The sequence below is a fragment of the Myotis brandtii genome, unplaced genomic scaffold (genome assembly GCF_000412655.1).
Source record: "Myotis brandtii unplaced genomic scaffold, ASM41265v1 scaffold374, whole genome shotgun sequence".
Lineage (NCBI taxonomy): Eukaryota > Metazoa > Chordata > Mammalia > Chiroptera > Vespertilionidae > Myotis > Myotis brandtii.
This window is the reverse complement of record NW_005364372.1, coordinates 3174982-3196881: the sequence shown is the minus strand read 5'-3', so window position 1 is coordinate 3196881 and position 21900 is coordinate 3174982. Positions and strand designations below refer to the sequence as shown.

At 39.7% G+C, this 21900-nt stretch overlaps 1 protein-coding gene across 5 annotated transcripts in view; it reads right to left on the bottom strand.

Moving 5' to 3' along the window:
- The window catches only part of TMEM196 (transmembrane protein 196), a 44845-nt gene extending 23825 nt beyond the window's left edge, over positions 1–21020 (bottom strand). For 2 of the 5 annotated variants that reach the window (XM_005872307.2, XM_005872309.2), the window contains exon 1: positions 20743–21020. In XM_005872307.2, coding sequence (XP_005872369.1) covers positions 20743–20907 — 165 coding nt within the window. In that variant the 5' untranslated portion in view covers positions 20908–21020. The remainder of the gene's footprint in view (positions 1–20742) is intronic. The other 3 variants (XM_005872308.2, XM_005872306.2, XM_005872305.2) reach the window with 2 other exon arrangements.
- Positions 21021–21900: the final 880 nt, after the last annotated feature.

The window sequence follows — 21900 nt, the reverse complement described above, 5'->3', positions numbered from 1 at the left end:
TTACACCATACACAAGAATAAAGTCAAAATGGATGAAAGACTCAAATGTAAGTCACGAAACCATAAAAATCCTAGAAGAAAACATAGGCAGCAAAATGTCAGACATCTCTTGTAGCAATATGTTTGCTGATACATCTCCTAAGACAAGGGAAACAAAGGAGAAAATAAACAAATGTGACCACATCAAAATAAAAAGCTTCTGCACAGCAAAAGAAACCATCAACAAAATGAAAAGGGAGCCCACTGTATGGAGAACATGTTTGCCAATGATACATTTCATAAGGAGTTAGTATCCAAAATATATAATGAACTCATATAACTGAATAAAAGGAAGACAAACAATCTAATTAAAAAATGGGCAAAGGGCCTAAATAGACACTTCTCCAAAGTGGATGGCCTAGAGACATAGGAAAAAATGCTCAAAGTTACTAATCATCAGAAAGATGCAAATTAAAACAACAATGAATTATCACCTCACACCTATCAGAATGGCTATCATCAAATCAACAAATGACAAGTGCTGGCAAAAATGTGGAGAAAAGGAAACCCTAGTACATTGCTGATGGGAACGCAGACTGGTGCAGCCACTATGGAAAGCAGTATGGAGTTTCCTAAAAAAATTAAATATGGAACTCCCATTTGACCCAGTGATCCCACTTCTAGGAATATATCCTAAGAAACCCTAAACACCAGTCAGAAAGTATATATGCACCCCTATGTTCATAGCAGCATTATTTATCATAGTTAAGATCTGGAAACAGCCCAAGTGCCCATCAGATGAGTGGGTAAAAAAGCTGTGGTACATTTACACAATGGAATACTATGCAGCAGTGGCAGCAAAACAAACAAACAAACAAACAAACAAACAAACAAAAAAGGACCTCTTACACTTTGAGACAGCATAGAGAGACCTGGAGAGTATTATGCTAAGCGAAATAAGCCAGTCAGAGGGAGACAAGTATCACATGATCTCACTCACATGTGTAATCTCAAGAACAAAATAAACTGATGAACAAAATAGATCCAGAGACATAGAAGTGTGGAACAAAGTGAGGAATCTCAGAGGGAAGTCGGGGTGAGTAGGTGGGTGGGTGGAAAGGGATTAACCAAAGATTATATATGCATATATGCATAACCCATAGACACCGAAAATAGTGTGGGCAAGGCCTGGGGCAGGGGTCAGGTGCAGGCTAGAAGGGGTCAAGGGGGAAAGGAAGGGGCTTCTGTAGTACTTTCAACAATAAAGATAAATTTTACAAAAAGAAATGGATGGAGGACAGCTTAACTGTAAAGAGTACAGACTTTGGAGTCAGGAAGGCATGGGCTTTAAATCTGGCTATGCAACATATTAGTGGGGCTTCAAGCAGCTCCTTAAACTTCCCCATCGATAAAATTATACACTATAGGTATCCTAATACTTATAGTGCTATTAGAAGGATTGAACTAATGCTCATATTGAACTTGTTATGATTTCTAAATACCCAATAGAGCATATATAAATGAGTTACTCATAATTATAAAAACTATAATATTTTTGAGCATCTGATAGATACAGACCAGTGTCTGAATTACTGAAAAATTAAAAAATATATTTTATACATTCTTTTTTTTTCTTATTTATAGAATCTTGCCTTATGCCAACCCATGTGTATATTTGATTACATTGTCTCCTTCATGGAAGTGGGTTGTTTGACATCAAATCAATATGTATCCAGGGATTTGGGTATAATAATTCCCTCCAGCTTCTTCTGGCCCTGCTATGCTGAGCTGCAATGATGAAGACTTTAAGGCTTATAAGTGGACTACACTCTCTAGAAAGTAATGATCAAATGTATTAATTTCTATTTGATACAAGGGAAGCCTTTCAAGTGGTCCTGATATTACTTGCCTCTAAATGTGATATTTCAAAGCAAAATGTCATGTGCAAAGTGGGTTCATGTTACAAGAGACCAGAGAATGACACAGGATGTTGGTCATCATGAAAGCTTCGTCTATTTTTAGCTCAGCCTACAATCAGGCTGCAATTCAGTGTGCTCGCAGCCAGAAGCTCAGCGTCACTGAATAGATCCACAGGGATTACTGTCAGTTCCAAACACTCAGAAAATAACTCTCAAATCTGCTTCTACTCATGACTTTTTATTACTCTTACTACTATTCTCTCAAAACCTCAGAGGCACTTTGGATTCTGCCCCCCTTTCCATAGCATTCCCATCAAATCAATGATGGTGTGCCATTAATTCTACATCCACAGCGACCCTGTTATTTCGTTCAGGCCCTCACCAGCCCTGGATTATTTTAGAGACTCTCCCTGGCTTCAGATTCCCCTTTGTCATTCTAAGTTCATTCTAAGCATGATTTTTTCCTTCGTTCATTCTTTTCAATGTCTGTACACGCTTCTTGGCCTGTAATCAGGGCCCAGATGGCTGGGTCATAAACATTTTCCCTTTTTATTCCCATTCCCACTGGAGTTACCCTTCATTCTGATTCTAAATTTTAATATGAAAGATGCACATAAAACCCCCTGGCTCTAACTCTTTGCACTGCTGACTAGGCAATTATTCCTAAAATACTCATGTTACTCCTATCCGCAAAGCCTTTAAAACATGTTTAGTACCTGTCTATTTCTTTAAAAAATATATAATTCAAATTTCATAGCATAGTACTCAAGCTCCTCACAGGTCAAGCCTACCTCTCCGGGCTCTCTTCCTCCTACACATTCTGTGCTCAGAAACCGACATGCTCTTTACCATTCTCAAGCTTTCCGCGGATCATGCCTCCACCCACCTAAAATGCCTTTCTCTCCTCACCTCCCATCAGTCCCTCTCTACTTCATTTTCTCAAGCTTGCCCCCAAAGAGGCATCCTCCATGAAGCCATCTGTCCCCCTCTTCCCTTTCTTTTGTGCATCCATGGAATTAGCATACATGACGTTCTATATTTATTTGTTTTTATTTTCTTTACGTTAGTGATTAAGAGAGGCTGATCTAGAGTCCAAGTGGCTGGGTTTGAGTCATGGCTCCATCATTTTCCAGCTGTGTTACTTTGAGGACATTCTCAATTTATGGTATCATGGTGTTCTCTTTAATTAGGTGCATGAGAGTACATCCCTCATAGAATTGCTGTAAATATTAGAGAAAACAACAGATGTAAAGCACTTAGGAGAATTTACGTGCTTAATATGCAAGATCATTTCCCCCACCGGCTATAAAGACCTTAGAGTCAAATTCCAGCATATGATCTATCTTCACATTCTTAGCAAAGTGCTGCATTTAAAGTTTACCATCACTATCTCACTCAGATCAGTCCTGCTAAAGGAACCACTAGGTAGGAAAGCAATGAAAAGAGAGGGAAGAGCAGCAGAATTTTTAAAAAGGGGAGATTATGTGATAAAAGTGTTAGTAATATTATAATTGCGACTCTAAACAGTAGAACACAGAAAGGAATCTTGTACAAGCAGCTGACAAGGCTCTGGCTACACACTATTGAGAAAAAAGTTCTGCACTGTAGAGCGGAACCCCCAGGCTCCCATTCAGCCTGCCTTTGCCATTTACTTACATTAGGCCAGTCCATGGGCTTGATCTTTAAAAGGAGGGAGTTGGATGGATGGGGTTTGTGAGGTCCTCCCAGCCCTGACATTCTCTGATCACTGATCTCCATGGCCCTGTTTTCCTCCTACTCAGACATTTCTCTAGTATCTCCCCTGACACATATCATAGTGCTGTGACACTAAATACATATTTATTCCTTTTATACAAGTGAGGAGATTAATTCAAATACCACACGATTATGAATTTAAAAGAGGCAACCACGTGAGAGAGCTTAGCTTTGGCTGTGGGACATGGCAGCTGCCAATAAATGTTTACTTTTTCATTCCACTTGAAAATTCTTTTTTTTCCTATTTTGAAAATTCTTTCTTAAACATCAAGATCCAGTGTAAATATTAACTTTTTTTGTGAAGCACTTTTCAACTTCGCTATACATTCCTAGTCAAAACCTAACAAAGTATATGATACTCATGTCTGTATATTTGTCACTCCATAAGGTATTTTTTTTAAATCTTTAATACTTTAGCACTAACACAGGACCTTGCATATATAAGAAGTTCAAATGAATATTTGTTGATAATCAGATAAATGAATGAATGAAGTTCAGGTTAGTAGGAGAAGTGGGGGAAAAACCTCTCCTCTCCCAAATGCTTTTGGTACTTGCAAAAGGACAACTGAAATCCTGTTTTAAAAAAAGTCAAGCAAAGGCCCTAGCCCAGTAGTCGGCAAACTGCAGCTCGCGAGCCACATGCGGCTCTTTGGCCCCTTGTGTGTGGCTCTTCCACAAAATACTGACTTCTGCGCATGGGCCACGAAATTTCAATCGCACTGTATATGCGCGCCCGCACGTGGTATTTTGGGAAGAGCCACACTCAAGGGGCCAAAGAGCCGCATGTGGCTCGCGAGCTGCAGTTTGCCGACTACTGGGCAGTTTGGCTCAGTGGATAGAGTGTTGGCCTGCAGACTGAAGGGTTCCAGGTTCGATTCCAGTCAAGGGCACATGCTCGGGTTGTGGGCTCAGTCCCCAGTAGGGGGCGTGCAGGAGGCAGCCAATCAATGATTCTCATCATTGATGTTTCAATCTCTCTCTCCCTCTTCCTTCCTCTCTGAAATCAATAAAAATATATTTTTTAAAAAGTCAAGCAAAGTACAAATATCACATGATCTCACTTACTTGTGGAATCTAATGAACAAAATGAATTGACCAATACAATAAGACCCAAAGCAGGGAGGCAAGGAACAGACTGACATACTTTGATGTGGGGTTAGGGGGAAGGACTTATATACCTACTAGAGGCCCAGTGCACGAAATTCATGCACTGGTAGGGTCCCTAGCAGCTGCTGGCTGCCGGCCGGGTACTCCCTCCCTTCTTTACCCCCTGGTTGAACTCCCGGATGACCTCCTGGTCTAGGGGACAATTTGCATACTACGCTTTTATTATATAGGATAGACATAGCCCATGGACACAGGCAATAAAGTGGTGAAGATCTGGGGGGCTGGTTGCGGGGAGTAAATGAGAGGTTAACGGGAAACAGCTGTAATACTATCAACAATAAAAAATATACCCCCCCCCCAAAAAAAAAGAATCTGTATTTTAAGCCTTCCTGAATTTCCTTCAAAACCTAAATTGATCACTAGTTCTGTGGGTTTGGAAACATTCGCAAACTTTAAAAAATTAGCTTCAATTTCTTTGGAAAAGCACCGTAGAGAACACACGACTATTTTTGTAGAAAGTTGTTTCCTTGAAACGCCAACTGGAAGGAAACCCCTCAAATCTGTTAAAATGCTTATTATATCTCTGTGATGGCTTAGCGGTGCCAGTAATTTGAGATCATCCTTATTCAGTTCGGGGCAGCAGCCAAATAACTGCATTTTCCTTTTGGCTGAGCACTTATTTTAAGGATCTGTAATATTTTGAGGCATCTGTGGAAATCATGGTGGACCAGGACTTGGACTCGTCCCGGTTCTGTATCAGCTGTGCTAGTTTCTGGGCTCCAGTTTGCTTATCTGTGAAGTGATGAATTCTGAATAAATTATTCCTAGGTCACGATCCAGATTTATTGTGCAAATTATAATTCTCAACCGAACAGGGAAAGAAACATTTTAATGATATTTTCCTCAAACCCGACTTCTATTTCTTCTTTGCCCTAGCTATCAGATCTCTGATGAGTCAGAAAACACAGGGGCCATCAGAAAGGCCTCTCACCACTCACCCTGAAGTGTGAAAAACTCCACATCTTTACCATATTCATCTTGCTCTCTTTTTATTACAATAGAAAAAGATAAAACTTATCAACATGAAACCTCCACTTCAGCTCTAAATTCAATCACACTTCACCTACTCAGAGTTCCTCTCTCTTTGTATTTTCACTTTCTACTCAATTATTCACCAGCGTTCAAAGTGTTCCAAAATCTCCCTTAAGTAAAAACCTTTCTAGATTCCAAGTCTTTTTACATCTGGTGCTCTATTTCTCTGCACAGGCCCATCTTCCCTTCACCAGGAGGTGTCTACACTGAGCTATTTCCATGTTCTTATTCCCATTCTCCCTTTAGCAGACTTCAGGCTGCTTACACGCCCATTGTTTTATTGTAACTACTCATGCTAAGGTAGGCCATGACTTCCACCTTTCAGTCCTCATCTTACATGGAAGCCCTCTCCTTTGGGCTTCCTGACCACCATACTCTCTTGGTCTTCAACGTATTTCTCTGGTCAAAAATTCCCAGTCTCTTTAGTATCTATATTCTCATCAAAACTTTTAAATATTATAGCAACAAAAGGCTTTGTCTTGGGTGGTTCAATTAGTCACATGGTTCTAAATACATTTACATGGCCTGGCTGGTGTGGCTCAGTGGTTGAGCATTGACTCATGAACCCAAAGGTTACTGGTTTTATTCCCAGTCAGGGCACATGCCCAGGTTGCGAGCTCAATCCTCAGTGGGGGGCTTGCAGGAGGTAGCTGATGGATGACACTTCTATCTTTCCCTCTCTCTCTAAATATCAAGAAAAACATTAAAAAATACATTTACATGTATTTAATGTATTTATACACTACTCCCATGTTCCTATTTCCAGCATAATCCTGTCTTCTGAACTCTGGACCCATCTAACAATCCACAACATCTCTCCATTTGGATATCTCACAGGCACCTTTAACTTAATAGATCCTTGATATCTCCTCCCCTTGTACAGTCACCCCCACCCCGACTCCACACACACACATACACACATAGGAGTTTTACCTTCTCTAAGCATCTAATTTTCAAAAGAGTAAATGGCATCCTATCAGTTGCTGGGCCCCAAAATCTGAGACTCATTCTTGCCACTTTACAATGGCATCTAATCAAACATAGAGTCTTGTCAACTCTGTGTCTCAAATATCTGTGTTTTCTCTATTTTTATCTTATTCTTTCACTCTTATCCATGTAACCATTGTATCCTACATCCTAGTAGCCTCCTAACTAGACTTGTGACTTCTTAACTTGTCCGACTCTAAAATGTTTTTCTAAGCTGCAGCCCCAAGTGGCTCCTATTATAATTAAGGGGAAAATGAAAGTACGGTAGCATGTGTCCTATTTGAGTGTTTCCCATGGGCCTCCCCACCTCTACTAGGGCCTTCTATATTTTCCTGCTTACTTGCCATGTTCTAGCCACCCTAGTCTTCTTTCAGTCTCTCAAACACACCAAGCTTTTTCTATCTCAGGGTCTTTACCCATGCTGTTCCCTTTGGTTACAGTGGTTCTCAACCTTCTGGCCCTTTAAATACAGTTCCTCATGTTGTGACCCAACCATAAAATTATTTTCGTTGCTACTTCATAACTGTAATGTTGCTACTGTTATGAATCGTAATGTAAATATCTGATATGCAGGATGGTCTTAGGTGACCCCTGTGAAAGGGTCGTTCGACCGCCAAAGGGGTTGTGACCCACAGGTTGAAAACCGCTGGTTTAGAACATCGCTCTTCCTCCTCTTAATCTGGGTAATGCCTCATTCTCCTTCAGAAAGTATTGTTTTCTTAGCAATGCTTCCCCTGCTTCTCTTATTATTAATACAGTTAAATTCTTCATAAGCCTATATTTCTCTTGTTTAACAAGTCACAACCTGTACTTATTAATTTGTGCATTATTTGTTCATTGTTTATATTCTTTTTTAAATTAAGCTTTAGAACGCGGTTCTCAACCTGTGGGCCGCGACCCCTTTGGGGGTCGAACAACCCTTTCACAGGGGTCGCCTAAGACCATCAGAAAACACATATATAATTACATATTGTTTTTGTAATTAATCACTATGCTTTAATTATGTTCAATTTGTAACAATGAAATTGGGGATCACCACAATATGAGGAACTGTATTAAAGGGTTGCGGCATTAGGAAGGTTGAGAACCACTGCTTTAGAAGATCAGGGATCACGATTATTGTATTCACTGCTAGATCCTCCAAATCTAACCCAGAGCATAGATTATATGCTCTGAGGAATAATATTTGTTGAATGTATTATGTCTTTAGTCTTAGCCCTGGGAGTCCTGGGCTCTGAGCTGTACTATCTCACAACTCAGCTCTTTGGATTTGTTCTGCCTTTGTTATATTTATTGCTCTCCTCAGTGGCCTCTGCTCTCTTCTAATTGGATCTCCTATCTCCAATTCTTCTGTCTTTTTAGCCTAGTGTTTATCTTAAAAAGAAGTAACTTTTTCCTAAGTAGGCACTTCTCCAAAGAGGACATACTGATGGCCAAGAGACATATATATGAAAAAAATGCTCGACACCATTAATCATCAGAGAGATGAAAATTAAAATGACAATGAGGTATCACCTCACACCTGTCAGAATGGTTACCATCAATAAATCAACAAACAACCAGTGCTGGTAAGAATGTAGAGAAAGAGGAACCAAAGTACACTGCTGGAGAGAATGCAAACTGGTACAACCACTGTGGAAGACAGTATGGAGTTTCCTCAAAAAATTAAAAATGGAACTGCCATCTGACCCAGTGATCCCACTTCTAGGAATATATCCCAAGAAACACCAATCAGAAAGGATATATGCACCCCTATGTTCATAGCAGCATTATTTACAATAGCTAAGATCTGGAAGCAGCCCAAGTGCCCATCAGTACATGAATGGATAAAAAACAAACAAACTGTGGTATATTTTCACGATGGAATACTATGTAGCTTTAAAAAAGAAGGAATTCTTGCCATTTGAGACAGAATGGAAGGACCTGGAGAGTATTATGCTAAGTGAAATTAAGCTAGTCAGAGAAAGACAAATACCAGATGATTTCACTTATTTGTGGAATCTAATGAACAAAATAAACTGATGAACAAAATAGGTCCAGAAACAGGGAAGCCTAGAGCAGACTGACAAATCTCAGAGGGAAGAGGGGAGGACTGACGGGAAGACATTAACTAAAGATCATATATGCATCTATGCATAACCCAAGGACACAGACAATAGTGTAGTGGGGTGGGGCAGGGGTCAGGTGGAGGGGATTATTGGGGGGGGATGAGGAGCATCGGTAATACTCTCAACAATGAAGATAAATTTTTTAAAAAGTCACTTTTCTATTTATATTTCTCTCTTTCCTTAGTCCATGGAAAACCCTGCTAATTAGGCAGTGTTCATTTTTCCTCTTAAACTAGAACAATTTCTTGTTTTCTGCCCCCAAAAAGAACACTGAAGTAAAGCAAGGCACATAGATCCATATACCATGTTTCTGCCACTCCAGAGAATTCTGAAAATTTCCAAAGTTCAACTGGAAAAGGGTAAATGTACATGTTTATCAATAAAGCCACAACATCTCACAAATATAATCACCTTCACAGAAAAATAAAATACCAAGAGGATAATATGTACAACAGATAAGTTGGTGTGATAAGCAGTCCTCCATTACCACCAGGCCATCTTGGTGCTATAGCAGATAGCATGGGCTCAAAGGCAACCACAGCAAACAAAGAAATTAAACCAAAAGTACTCAAGGGAGAGAAGGAAATAAAAACCCCACAGTGGTAAACGGATCACAGCAGGTACTGAGAGAAACCTTTTTAGAGACTGTAAAGTAACTGAATGAAACCAGCAACACACAAGAATGAATTTTAGAAGCAATTGTCAAACATGCCTGGCCATTTCGGAAAGCAGGCCAGTTACGGAAATGAGCTGCAGTTGATAGAGGGGCATGGCATGTAGCTGATTGGTATGCCAAGCTCTTCTAAATGAATCCAAGTTCAAAAATCTCAGGACCTTTTTCCTGGCTCAAGACCCAGACCTTTCACTGCACAGAGAAAATCAGCCCTGATCCTCAGAATGCCTTTCCTTCACATGTCCCCCTCAGTGATCATGGAACCCAACCTTTCTTGTAGTTAATTCATGATGCGTTGTGTCCAGTTCAATTCTGGGTTATGATAGTTTTTCTTTTTAAAAAATAATCTGTTGAATATTTTGAGTATGCTCACTAAATAGGTTCTTTGCTGTGAGAGTTGTGTCTGCTCCAACAGTAGCAAGGAAAATTACAACTAAACTTGTGAATTTGGGTCAGTGGGAGTTTGCATTTGAAGTATGTTTAAGTGTCAATTGTCCAAATAAATCTTAGGTATAGTCATTGCTCATGTTAGTCCTTAAAACAAAACAAAATAAATGTCTCCTAGATAGCAGTAACAGAATCGGAAGGGTTTATCTCCTGAATCCCAATTTTTTGTTATTTTATTTTAATTATTGCCAAATACAATAATTAAATAAATTTAAAAATTCAAACTTACATAAACATTTACTTTGAAAGGCAGTAAAGGAGGATGCAACCAATATGGAGCCTCCAGGTATAGATAATGTTGTCAATTACATTCTCTTTACTGAAGTAACTTAAACATTTTATATACATTACACTCAGGACCTGTGTATGATATATTTCATAATTAAAATTCAATATAAAATAGTTCTATATAACTTAAGGTAACTTTACAAATTAGGTTTTCCCAGTTTGCATGATTTTGTTTATATTTTTATGTTTAAGATTCCTTCATGTCATATATGAGTAAAATTAACTTAGGTTTGTCATATATTTGGGTAACATTCAAAAATAACGCTGGCAGCTTGATACATGTGGAAAATATAACCAAGTTTACAATGTGGAAGATGGATTTGGTGAAGAGGATAGAAAAAAAATAACCTTTGGCCACATGCCAACTATGAGTATATGACTTGTGACTGGTCCTCCCAGAGTTGAAAATGGCCAGAGACTCCAGGGGACTAGAGGACAGAGCTTCTGCTCTTCCCAGGAATTGTCAACACCACAAATGAATGTCCATCCAACATGCTTGGCCATTTCGGAAAGCAGGCCAGTTATGGAAATGAGCTACAGTTGACAGAGGGGCACGGCATTGTGAACACGCCCCCAAGTCAGGGCACTAGCAACCTGAAGGCAGCTTATATTGCATATGAGTGACAATTGTGAACTTCCTCCAACGAATTGCCTATCTCTTCATCTCCCCCTCACATACACACATGTTTTCTTCCAGTGGTTTAGGTTCTTAGCCTACTCCTGTTGTCGATATCACTTTCAGATCTTAAGTCACTAAATCCTAAACCCTTTAGGTTCTCATCCCTCAATGAGAACCTCATCTGCTGAAATAACATGGTATAATGAAAGCAGATGAAATTCATAGGCAATGTAGTATACCATTAACATAAGCTGCCATTTCTGTTATTATTGACATCATAATTATCACTATTATTTTAATTCCTCAGAGTAATTCATGCAGGAAAATACTTGGCAGGAAACAAGTTAGAGCGAGAACTAAGATACCCAACAGCCCAGCCAAAAATAAAGAGAAAATCAAACACAAATCTCAATTTAGTAAACAATAATTATTCTTCTTTATCCCAATATTGACCTGGAAAATATCCCTGGAACACTAAATCGCAATTAACTACTAATTCCCCAAATTGGTTATGAAAAGTACATATTTTCTAAGAGAGAGTACATGACCTAAATGTTACCAAATCTTGAGTCTAAGGTCAATTTCATCAATGGTCTCACAATAAGCTTCCTTTCAGATATGTATACAAATAAAATGTCTATAATACATAAATAGAAACCACATCCAGAAAATGGAGAAGTATGGCAAAAGCATGCAGCCATTGTTGTGGACCACTCGTAGTTATTGAATACCTAACATATATAAAGCCCATATAAGTATTACGCTTGATTTTTAGAACAACTCTGTGAGATAGGGAGTAGTATTGCTATCTTACAGATGAGTTAGCTGATTGCTCAGTGAGATAATGTAACTCAAACTTAAAAAAACTGTGAAATTCTAGAGCTAGAATTTGAACCCAAGTCTTCATACCTCCACAACCTATTTTCATTTCTTTGTGTCATGCTGACACCTCCAGTGAAATAAATGTCTCTTATTTTTATACTAGAGGTCTGGTGCATGAATTTGGGGCTGTTCTCGCACAGTCCTGATCGGGGCTGATTGGGGGAGGGACCACGAGAGGTTGGCTGTGGAGTGCGTGAGGTTCCTCCATCTGGCTGGTCATTGTGGCCGATCAGGGCTGCAGGAGGTTGGTTGGGGGGAGGGACTATGGGAGGTTGGCCAGCCGTGGGAGGTTGGCTGTGGGAGCGCACTGACCACCAGGGAGCGGCTTCTGCGTTGAGCGTCTGCCCACTGGTGGTCAGTGCACATCATAGCTACTGGCCAGTCATCCAGTCATAATGGTTGCTTAGGCTTTTATATATATAGATGTCAGGCAGCTGTAAGAGTAACTGAACAAAAGGAACTTACGATCTTACAAATCCATTGTCAAACAAGGAAGTCACTTGAAGTTGGAGTTAGATTTATGATGGTAGATTTACGCTTCCCTCAAGTTTCAAGATTTCCTTCAAGTAGTTCTTTTGATCCAGGATACACATCTTGGAACCAAAGGCTGGTGTTTTGCCTTAAAACTGAGCAGCAGTGCCTGGCTTAACTGCCTTCCCCTCATGATTATCAAGTTTTACCCAGCAGAGCTCACCAAGCTTAGTCGAGAATCAAGAGCATACTTTTTTGTTGTTGTTGTTAATCCTCATCTGAGGATATTTTTCCATTGATGTTTTTAGAGAGAGTGGAAAGGAGGGGGAGAAACAGAAAGAGAGAACATCGATGTGAGAGAGACACATAGATTGGTTGCCTCCCACACGCACCCCAACCGGGGCAGGAGCCTGAAACCGAGGCACATGCCCCTGATGGGAATCGAACTCTGGACACTTCAGTCTGCAGGCTGATGCTCTATCCACTGAGCTAAACCGGCTAGGGCTTTCTGGATACTTTTAAAGCTGGTCCCATTCTATTTAAATGAAGTAGAACTTTACTCACCAGTTTTTATATAAACATGGCTTTGCCCTAACAAGTCCCGTCTCCTCAATTCCCCACAAACTATTTTGTTGTCCCTTCCATGATCTTACACATGGTGATAGCAATCTTAGTGCATCTTATCTCCTCTGCCCACTGGAAACCTTCCCTATCTCCAATGCCTGGAAAAAGTTCTCCCTGCATGAGGGAGTCATCTTTGACCGCCACTGATAACCTCTCATTTTGAATGAACTATGTTTAAATATGTTGTTTTGTGTCGTCCTGACTTGCCCTCATAATATTTAACAATTAGTTGAGATGTATACATTAGTCTTATTTTTAAAGCTAAAGCTTAAGCTTCAAAGGTAGGAACAACTTAGTTGAATATCTCACTCTCTTCTAAGAACAGGGGTTTGAGTTTGTTGATCAGTTGACTATGCCATTCTCTTCTGGAAAATGGATACAAACACTGATCAAGACCTGGCCTTTATGCCATCCTGCCTGACTCAGATAGTCAGGAGTGGGAGGAAATAATGAGAATAATAGCTACATTTTCCAGGCCTCAGCGAATGACTTTTCCTTAAAAATTTCCACACAATGCAACAGAAAAAGTACATATTTTGAAATAAGACTGCCAGGCTTTAAATACTAATTCAGCTGATTAAATAACAGTGGGCACTAGATAATTTCTTTTTTCTACCCAGACTTCATAAAAACTAGCTTCTTCACAAAGTGGGTAAGATTAGAAATAATAATGTATATGAAAGCATCTGAATCATAGTTAACTACTAATAAATCATGCCTGCTATTATTTCTACAGGATAAATAGCTCAAGCCACCCTGTCTCCCAAGGTGATATACTTAATCACTAATATTTTCTTTTAGCCTTGACCACATAATTTTGTCCAATATTTAACGGACAAATGGAACTTAAAATTGCTTCTCAGGAGTCTAATACCAGAGCTAAAGATCATGAACACTAATTAACATTATAAGAATCATTATTGAAATATAGATACTTCATTGATATACCTGTTAATAATACAACATATAGTAGACACTGCTTCAAAAGCTACATGGGTAGTTCAAGCAAAACTATACAAGCCTCTAAGATATTAGGTATAGTTATTAGAAGTATTAATTTGTACATTTATTTTAACATTATGACAAGATGTACACAGTGTTATATGTTTTTTTGAGGACTTTGTTTTATGACATAAATAGTAGTTATGATATCCCCAAGTTGGAGTTGCCTAACTTAGATAATTGGCTCATTTATCCAATTACTGAATGTTTTTATGATAGAGTTTCTATCACCCTCTCCACTTCCAAAAGAAAGCAGCTATTTCTCCATTCAGTTTTATCTGATGTAGATATTTTGGTACATTTTTGAAGTTGCTAAGGTATTTACCTGAATTAAATCAATAGCTAACTAGACAAATACTATACATGAAAAAAAAAAAGGATGAGTCAAACTAGAGTTGATTCAGGGACTTGGAGAAATGTTGAGAAGCAGTGTCCCACTGGTGTGCTGTGGGTTCCAGACAGTCATGGATCACATGAGGACAGGAGACAAAAAGAGCAGCTAATGCTCCCTTGCTCTGTGCCAGCGTGGTCCTGCCAGCTTTGTAAGCATTGCCTCAGCTTCACTGCAACTTCACAGCAGCCCATGAAATCATGCTGGTATTGCTCTCCTTGACTCAGTGAAGATACATAAATTACCCAGTGCCACAGTGACACTGAGAGAGATGTATGAATCCAAACTATCATTCAATTTGAGTAAAGTGTTTGTACATTAGATCTGTATGCATGAGGACTGTGTGGTTTCGAACATCACAGATGAAAGTAGTCACATAGTTTCTTCTCCTTGTCTGTCTCTCTCTTTATCCCAGAAAGATGATCAATCAGAGATCTTATATACTATCATCTAATTATTCTGGCATTGTCTATTTGGTGTATTGAAATACAGATCTATCTGCAGAGTGACCATCTGGCAATTTGACTAAATTACTAAGAAAATGAAGTATTTTGAACATATATATATATATATACACACACACACACACACACACACACACTAATAAAAGAGAAACATGCAAATTGGTGTCACTCTGCTACGCCCACCAGCCAATCAGAGTGACTATGCAAATTAACCCAATGAAGATGGCAGTTAATTTGCATACACAGGCATGGAGTGCAGCTGCAGCAGAGAAGCCAAACCTCGCTGTGGCTGGAGGGGAAAAGCCTAGCCTCGAGGCTTGGCTTCTATGCTGTGGCCGGACCAAAGGCCTGGGTCCTGGGTGCTGGAGGAAAACCGGTGCCAGCAGCCAGGGGAAGGAAGGCCTATTGCGTGAATCTTAGTGCAACAGGCTTCTAGTATATATATAAAAGCCTAAGTGACCATTACGACCTAACTACCAGAATGACTGGATGACCAGCCAGTAGCTATGATGCGCACTGACCCAGACCTTGCTGCTGGGGCCCTGAAAGCCCCAAATCTGGTTTACCTGTACCCAGGACCCAGATGGGAGGGAGGAGGGAGCCTCATTCCTCGTGGAATCAGCCGTTGGTTAGCTTGCTGCAGTAGTAAAATAAAAGTTTGTTCACCTCAGAATTGAATGACCCAACATTATTTGAACATAACCTAGATTTTTTTTTCCTCCTTTGGTGGGTGTATTCTAGTTTTTACTGAATTTTCAAAACAAGCACTTGAGCTGGGATGTCTGGGCTATGCTCTTACCTACCAATCAAATTAAGTATTATCTCAGGGCAAAGTAAATGTACAAAAAGTGAAATTGCTTGGCCATATTCAAAGCACATAATGGATAATCTGACTAATAATTAAGTCAATGCAGAGAGCCAGCTTGAACATTTTACGCAAAACCATCCACATGAAAGACTGGCTTTATTTAGATTGCTTGTATCAAACAAATTGTCAACAAGTAGAGGACTGAAGGTGACTGAGGTTCCTTGAATAATAACCACATTTCCTAGTAGTTTGGCTTGGCTAACTTATTTAATTGCCTATTATCTAATTTCCCTAATCTAACCCCAGTAGATAACAAGTAGCACTTGAGAAGAAGAGTGTATAACAGATGGGAAAGAGATTCTTTACCTGACCTCTACAGAGTTTATAAATAGGCTTTATTATATCCAGAAAATTGATCAAATTGGTCCATATGTTCAAACAATACTATTTATGCATGGAGAAATATCTATGAGATTACACACTAAATTTACAAGTGTGGCTAATTTAGATAATATGATAGGAGAAAGAACTTCAGTTTTAATTCTTTCTAACCCTTTGAAATGAGAATTTATTAATTAATTACTTGCATAGTTAAAATTAATTTAAAACAAGGTATAAATATACAATTGTAATTTTTTCTTAGGATGGGATAGTGCTTTTATATATATTTTGACTCTGGCAAATGACGATATATTATCTGGTCAGAGACACACTAGCTTCAAATTTTGTACATTTGAAGTAACTGAGGGATTTCTTTCACTTGATTGTTGTTTTTTCCCCCTTAAACGAATAGGGCAGATTTAAATATTAAAAATAAGACTTTGAAGCATCTATAATTCATATATGGCACATCATCTGTATTGCTATGGTATGGATCAGAATGTACAGTAGATGAATTTTATCACAATCTTAAAATTGGTTGAGTTGTTGCCATGGTGAATCGGGAATCCACACAACAGGGATGTGCCTTGATTATGTTATACATTTCACTCACCTAAATTATCAGATTTATTAAGCAGATAAAGTTATGATACACAAAGAAGTATGCTCCAGAAAAATAAGCAATAAAAAGTACTCAAACTTTATATCATGTAGATAAAACATTTTGGATGTTATAAAAGACTATGTTTATATGTGGGGTGAACAGGGTTTAGAAAGTTCTTTTAATAGACTTAGTTTCTAGAATGATCATCAGATATACACAATGGAATTTACCAGGGGACGTATCAACTACAACTCAGAATCTTGACAGGTTGTTCTGGGCATGGCCCTCTGAATCTCTAGATTTCCAACTGTCAACCTAAAGCAACAAAATAAAATTCTCTTGGACCCATGAATCTGTGTCCTAGTAAATATAGTCCACTCCCATCATAGATAATGCCCTGGAGACTAAGAAAGGTATCTATCACACAACAACGTGGAAACATAGCCTTATCTATTCAATGCCCCACTAATATATCTTACACATCAATTCTATTTCACATGACAACGTTTTTTTCAAAGCAGTTTACTCAATGGTTCATTGTTATCTGACAGTTATGTCTTCTTGTATGCTTTTAATGAGGTGACTGTATATCAGCTATAAAAAGGAATCAAGAAGAAGCAACATACTACAAAGGCATTTATAGCTTTCTTTCTCTAAGTCTAAATGATTTTTTTTCCCTTCTAAATGCCCACATCTTTTAAACTGATCGCAGACGCACCCTTTGCCTGATTATAAAACAGTGACTGAAAATAGTCTGTGCCCTTCTAAATGCCCACATCTTTTAAACTGATCGCAGATGCAACCTTTGCCTGATTAGAAAATAGTGTCTGTATAAGTATCAGTTTCATTGATTTTACTAGTAAGTCCTTTATCTTGGTACTATTTTATTTTTAAGCCATATTTTTATTTATTTATTTAACATTTTAGGGGCATATAATCAAAATAGGTGTCCAGATTCTTAGTGCATTTGACCTAGACAAAAAGCTTATGATGTTGGGTTCTCTATATAAGACGCAATCTTTTCATAGTACAGTTTTTATTTTCATTGACTTCTAAAACTTAAGTCAGAAGTCTTGTAATAATGATATTAATGTGTGAAAAAAACTTCATGGCACCAATCAAAACACACTCTGATTATAGACTATGGTTATCCTGACAGGTTATTATAAAATATCATCCTGTGTTCATAAATAATACAGCCTTTTAATTCATAAAATACCAGAGAGATTCATAAGTTTCTGTCTAGTTTTCCTTTGCATCTCCCTGGAGTCTTTTTAGAAAGTAAGAATTGCTATTATTATTATTAATTTTTTTTAAATATTAAGAAATAAATTCATTGCCGTGAACTGGCGAACAACCTCCCGTGATCTGGCCCCAACCACCCTTCCCAACCCTATCGCTCCCTCACAAACCTACGACCCAGAAAAATAGTGGAGCCTGTTCTTCCTGGGACATAACCCACCCCGTTCCAGGTTTTTGCCTTCAGTCATGCTGCCTGAAAGGTTCTCCTTCCTCATGCTCTTCTCTGCCAGTCTGTGCACCCGGTATTAGCTGCTCACATCTATTCAGTGCTTACTACATGCTGTGCTTTTTACTAAGAGCCTTATTTCATTTGTGCCTTCTCACAACACGATTTTACAATGTCTGAGGAAACTTTGGCTAGTCAACCAGATAGTAAATGGCAGATTCGGGATCTGTACCCAGGTAGACTCCAGCTTTCACACTGTGCTACATGACTCAACACTGTGATACATTAATTCCCAGTAAAGTTGTAAGATCAAGAGAAAAATAATCATTCTCCCATGGATGTTTCATTGGCCGTCCCCACCTCTCTTCCCTTTACCTGCCCCTGCATCTCTCTGAGGCCAAACTCTAATGTGTGACTGATAAAGTTAGTGATGTATCTATCCATCATGTTTCCTTTACTAGACATTCTGATTCATCTCAATAGTCTTTGTGTTATATAGTAAAATGCCTTGCACATGGCAATCCCTCTATAAATGTTGGTTATATGAATTCATCATTGGCAGAATGAAGAGATAATTCAGACTGTATCAGAAATTACCTCTGAAAAATAATTTAGAAACTCAATTTAGCAAGCCTATAATTTGATAAACAACGATGACAACTTGCTATTGATTCCTTCACAAATTTGCTTTTTTAACTTGAGTTCATAAAAGTGACCAACTGTTTGGGCATTCTAGTTTCAAATCCATTCATTCAATCACATGTAGTTTTTAAAATTTTTTACTGAATCAGAGAATAGAATTCAAAACTATTGTTCTAGGATCATAGGTGAATTTTGGCTACTCTAAAGAACCAGTTAACATGGAAATAATTCTTTATGATAATGACTATATATATAACTGTTTTATTTGCTTTTCACTAATCTGATTCAAATTTTCATTTTCTGTATATACACATACATCAACTCATCTAGGTAATAGTAAATAGTTTGGGAAGAGGGATACAAATCATTTAGTTATTTTTCTTACATAATTTCAAGTAAATGTAACTATTTTTTAATTCTTAAATACAAACAGGATACTTCAATACTATTTAGAGACAACTTAAGTTTGTTCACTCAACCTCTTACATGTCAGAGGGGAAGTGATTTGAAAGTAGTTGAGGCTTCTCCCTCTTAAGCCATCAAAAGATCACATTTTCTTCCTCTTGCTTTAAATGTTGACATTACATTTCATTTTGACAATTGCCTGATAGAAGTTTTAGAGTATAACTATTTCTGTTAATTATAGTAACTACAACTCTCAAAATAATCACTACTACATATAAGACATAATGTCAGATTTAAGATTTGCCTTTAGACTTTCATACTTAAACTTAAAATATGCATTGATAAACTTGTATAATAAAGAAAAAGGTAATTATTCAGAGGTTGGTAGCAAGTTATTATTGAATTTAGAACAAGGATTCTTGGAGGAATTCACCATTAGATTGAACACCATTCTTCTTTTAACTCCTGCAATTTAAAAACATTCACTTCACTTTGAAAAATTACAATATTAAAACAAATTTTCTAAAGCAGAATGCTTCAAGAATGCTAGAATTTTAAGAATGCTAGCATTTCCCTCAAAAAAATGAATTACTTTGGAAAAACTTATTTGAACTCATAAATGATCATCTTTTTCTCAGTAACTTAAAGCACAAGTAACTAAGCCATGATTGTTAATTATGCCCATGGATTATCAGGGGTAGAATAACACCCCATAAATTATCTAAAGTAAGATGGAGCTAGAGACCCCAAAGAATAGAGCAGCTTTATACATTAAAGGAGGAGAAAAGTTGATTTTCAAAATTAGGCCCATACTAGGAATAGTGCTAAGTTACTTTATTGATTCTTGGTGGAGGGATGGGTCTCCAAGGCTCTCCTGGAGACTCACCCAAAGTAAATAAACAACAAGCAGCGCTTTGGGTCAGCCATCTGACCTAGAGAAGATGATGACATTTTCTCTGAGCCCTAGGCACTCTTTGAGCTAAGTTATTCTCCAATTAGAATGCTGTTAAATGCCACACCATTTGTTGTTCAACTTATTGCCTGGAACTTGCAAGAGAGTTGTTAGAGATGAAGTACAGAAAGCTAGCATGGGAAAATTCAGAGAAGTGCTTTTTTTTTGAGGGGGGGCGGCGAGGGAATAAAATGCTCCTTTTACTCACACCACATTTCTCTTTTTGTCAGACTGGTGTTGCCTTTAGTGTACTCAGACATAAATGCACAAAGTCTACCCTTGCTTGTTCCTGGCACACAACAATGATGTAACACCTTCATTTTGATTTCCCTTGTCAACGAAACAATCTGCCCCTGACAGGTGTGACCACGTCAGCACTACTGGGCAGTCTTCTGCAGACTCAGCTGGTGACAAGGCCCCCCTCCCCAACTTTAAACAAAGGCATTTAATTTGGTCTTGAGCCCAAGGTAAGGAAGAAAAAAAAAACGGAAAAAAAAACAACAACAATTGCTGGGCTAAATAAAAAGACAACGTAAAGAGGCATAGCCCGCCAACATGAACCTACATGCAAGCCCGGGAGCTTTAGGATTTCCTTCCCAGGGGAGCAGGCGACTAACGCACGCACACTGACCATCACCTTACGGAGGTAAAGAGAGTGAAATGGCTCAACGTACACACACCCCGCTCCATACCGGGGACGAGTCTCCGAGCTGCGGCTTGTGCTGTCGGAGGGCCAGGCTGAAGCTGACCGCCCCCACGGCCACGCTGGACACCCCCAGCCCTATCTCCAGCACGGAGAGCACCAAGAGGCTCCCAATAATCTGGCCGCTGGTGCACATCCTTCCTCGGTCATCATTCCTTCCAGCTCAGCGTGGGAAACCGACCATCCACCTTCTTTCTTCCACTACTCCCTCCCCCTTCCTCCCCCTACCAGACCCCAAAACTTTTCCTTCTTCACCGGCGGAGCACTATCCACGAGGACTGGATTTCCAGGACCGGAGACCCGCTTCCTTGACCGGGCCAGAGGCAAGACCGCGGCTCCACTCCCGGGCCCGTTCGAACAGGGATCGCAGAAGGAAGGATCCGTGGTCGGAGTCCAGGAGGGAAGAGGAAACAGGTCCCAGGGTTTCCAAAAAGGAGCAGCCGGGAGCTCCCAGTGCCGCTGGCGAGGCGCTGTCCAGAGTTCTGCCGCGTCCCGGTCTCCGCAGGGAAGCCCGCTCCCTCCTTCGCCTCCAGACGCCGGGCTCCCCTTCCCTTCCTTGCCAAGGAGATGAGCTTTGCTTCCCGGAGATGCGGAGCCAAACTGCGCGGAGCCTCTCTCTCTCCCTTGCCCGCCCGCCCCTCTCCTCGCCTTTGTTTTCGCGGTAACACCAAGTGCTCCTGCCAGTCCCCGGTTCCCCAGGCTGAGCAGGCGGAGGAAAGGAGATTCAGCACCACGTGCCTCGCAGTGGCTGTGCGGCCAGAAAAGGCGACCTTGTCTGATGGCCTTTCCCAGTCCGGGCTGCTTCTCCCTCCTCCTCGTCCTCTCCTTCCCCCTCGCTCTGGATCTGCTTCTCTCTCATCGCAGTGACCTCATTGGGAGTGAAGGGGTTGATGCAGGAGGGAAATGCTTGGTCTGTTTGTGGGTCTAGAACCAATACTCTTGGCTGGCCCTGAGTTGGTCTCGTTCTGGGACCCTAAACTCAGCGACAGGAGGGATCCCCACCTCCGCATCTCCCCCACTCGCTCCCTTCTGGGCTTCAATCCAGATGGAATGGGAGGGGATGCATACGTCAATGGGGCTCCTTCAGTGTAAAACCCTTCTGCGCCTACGCTGACGGAGGGTAGGGTGG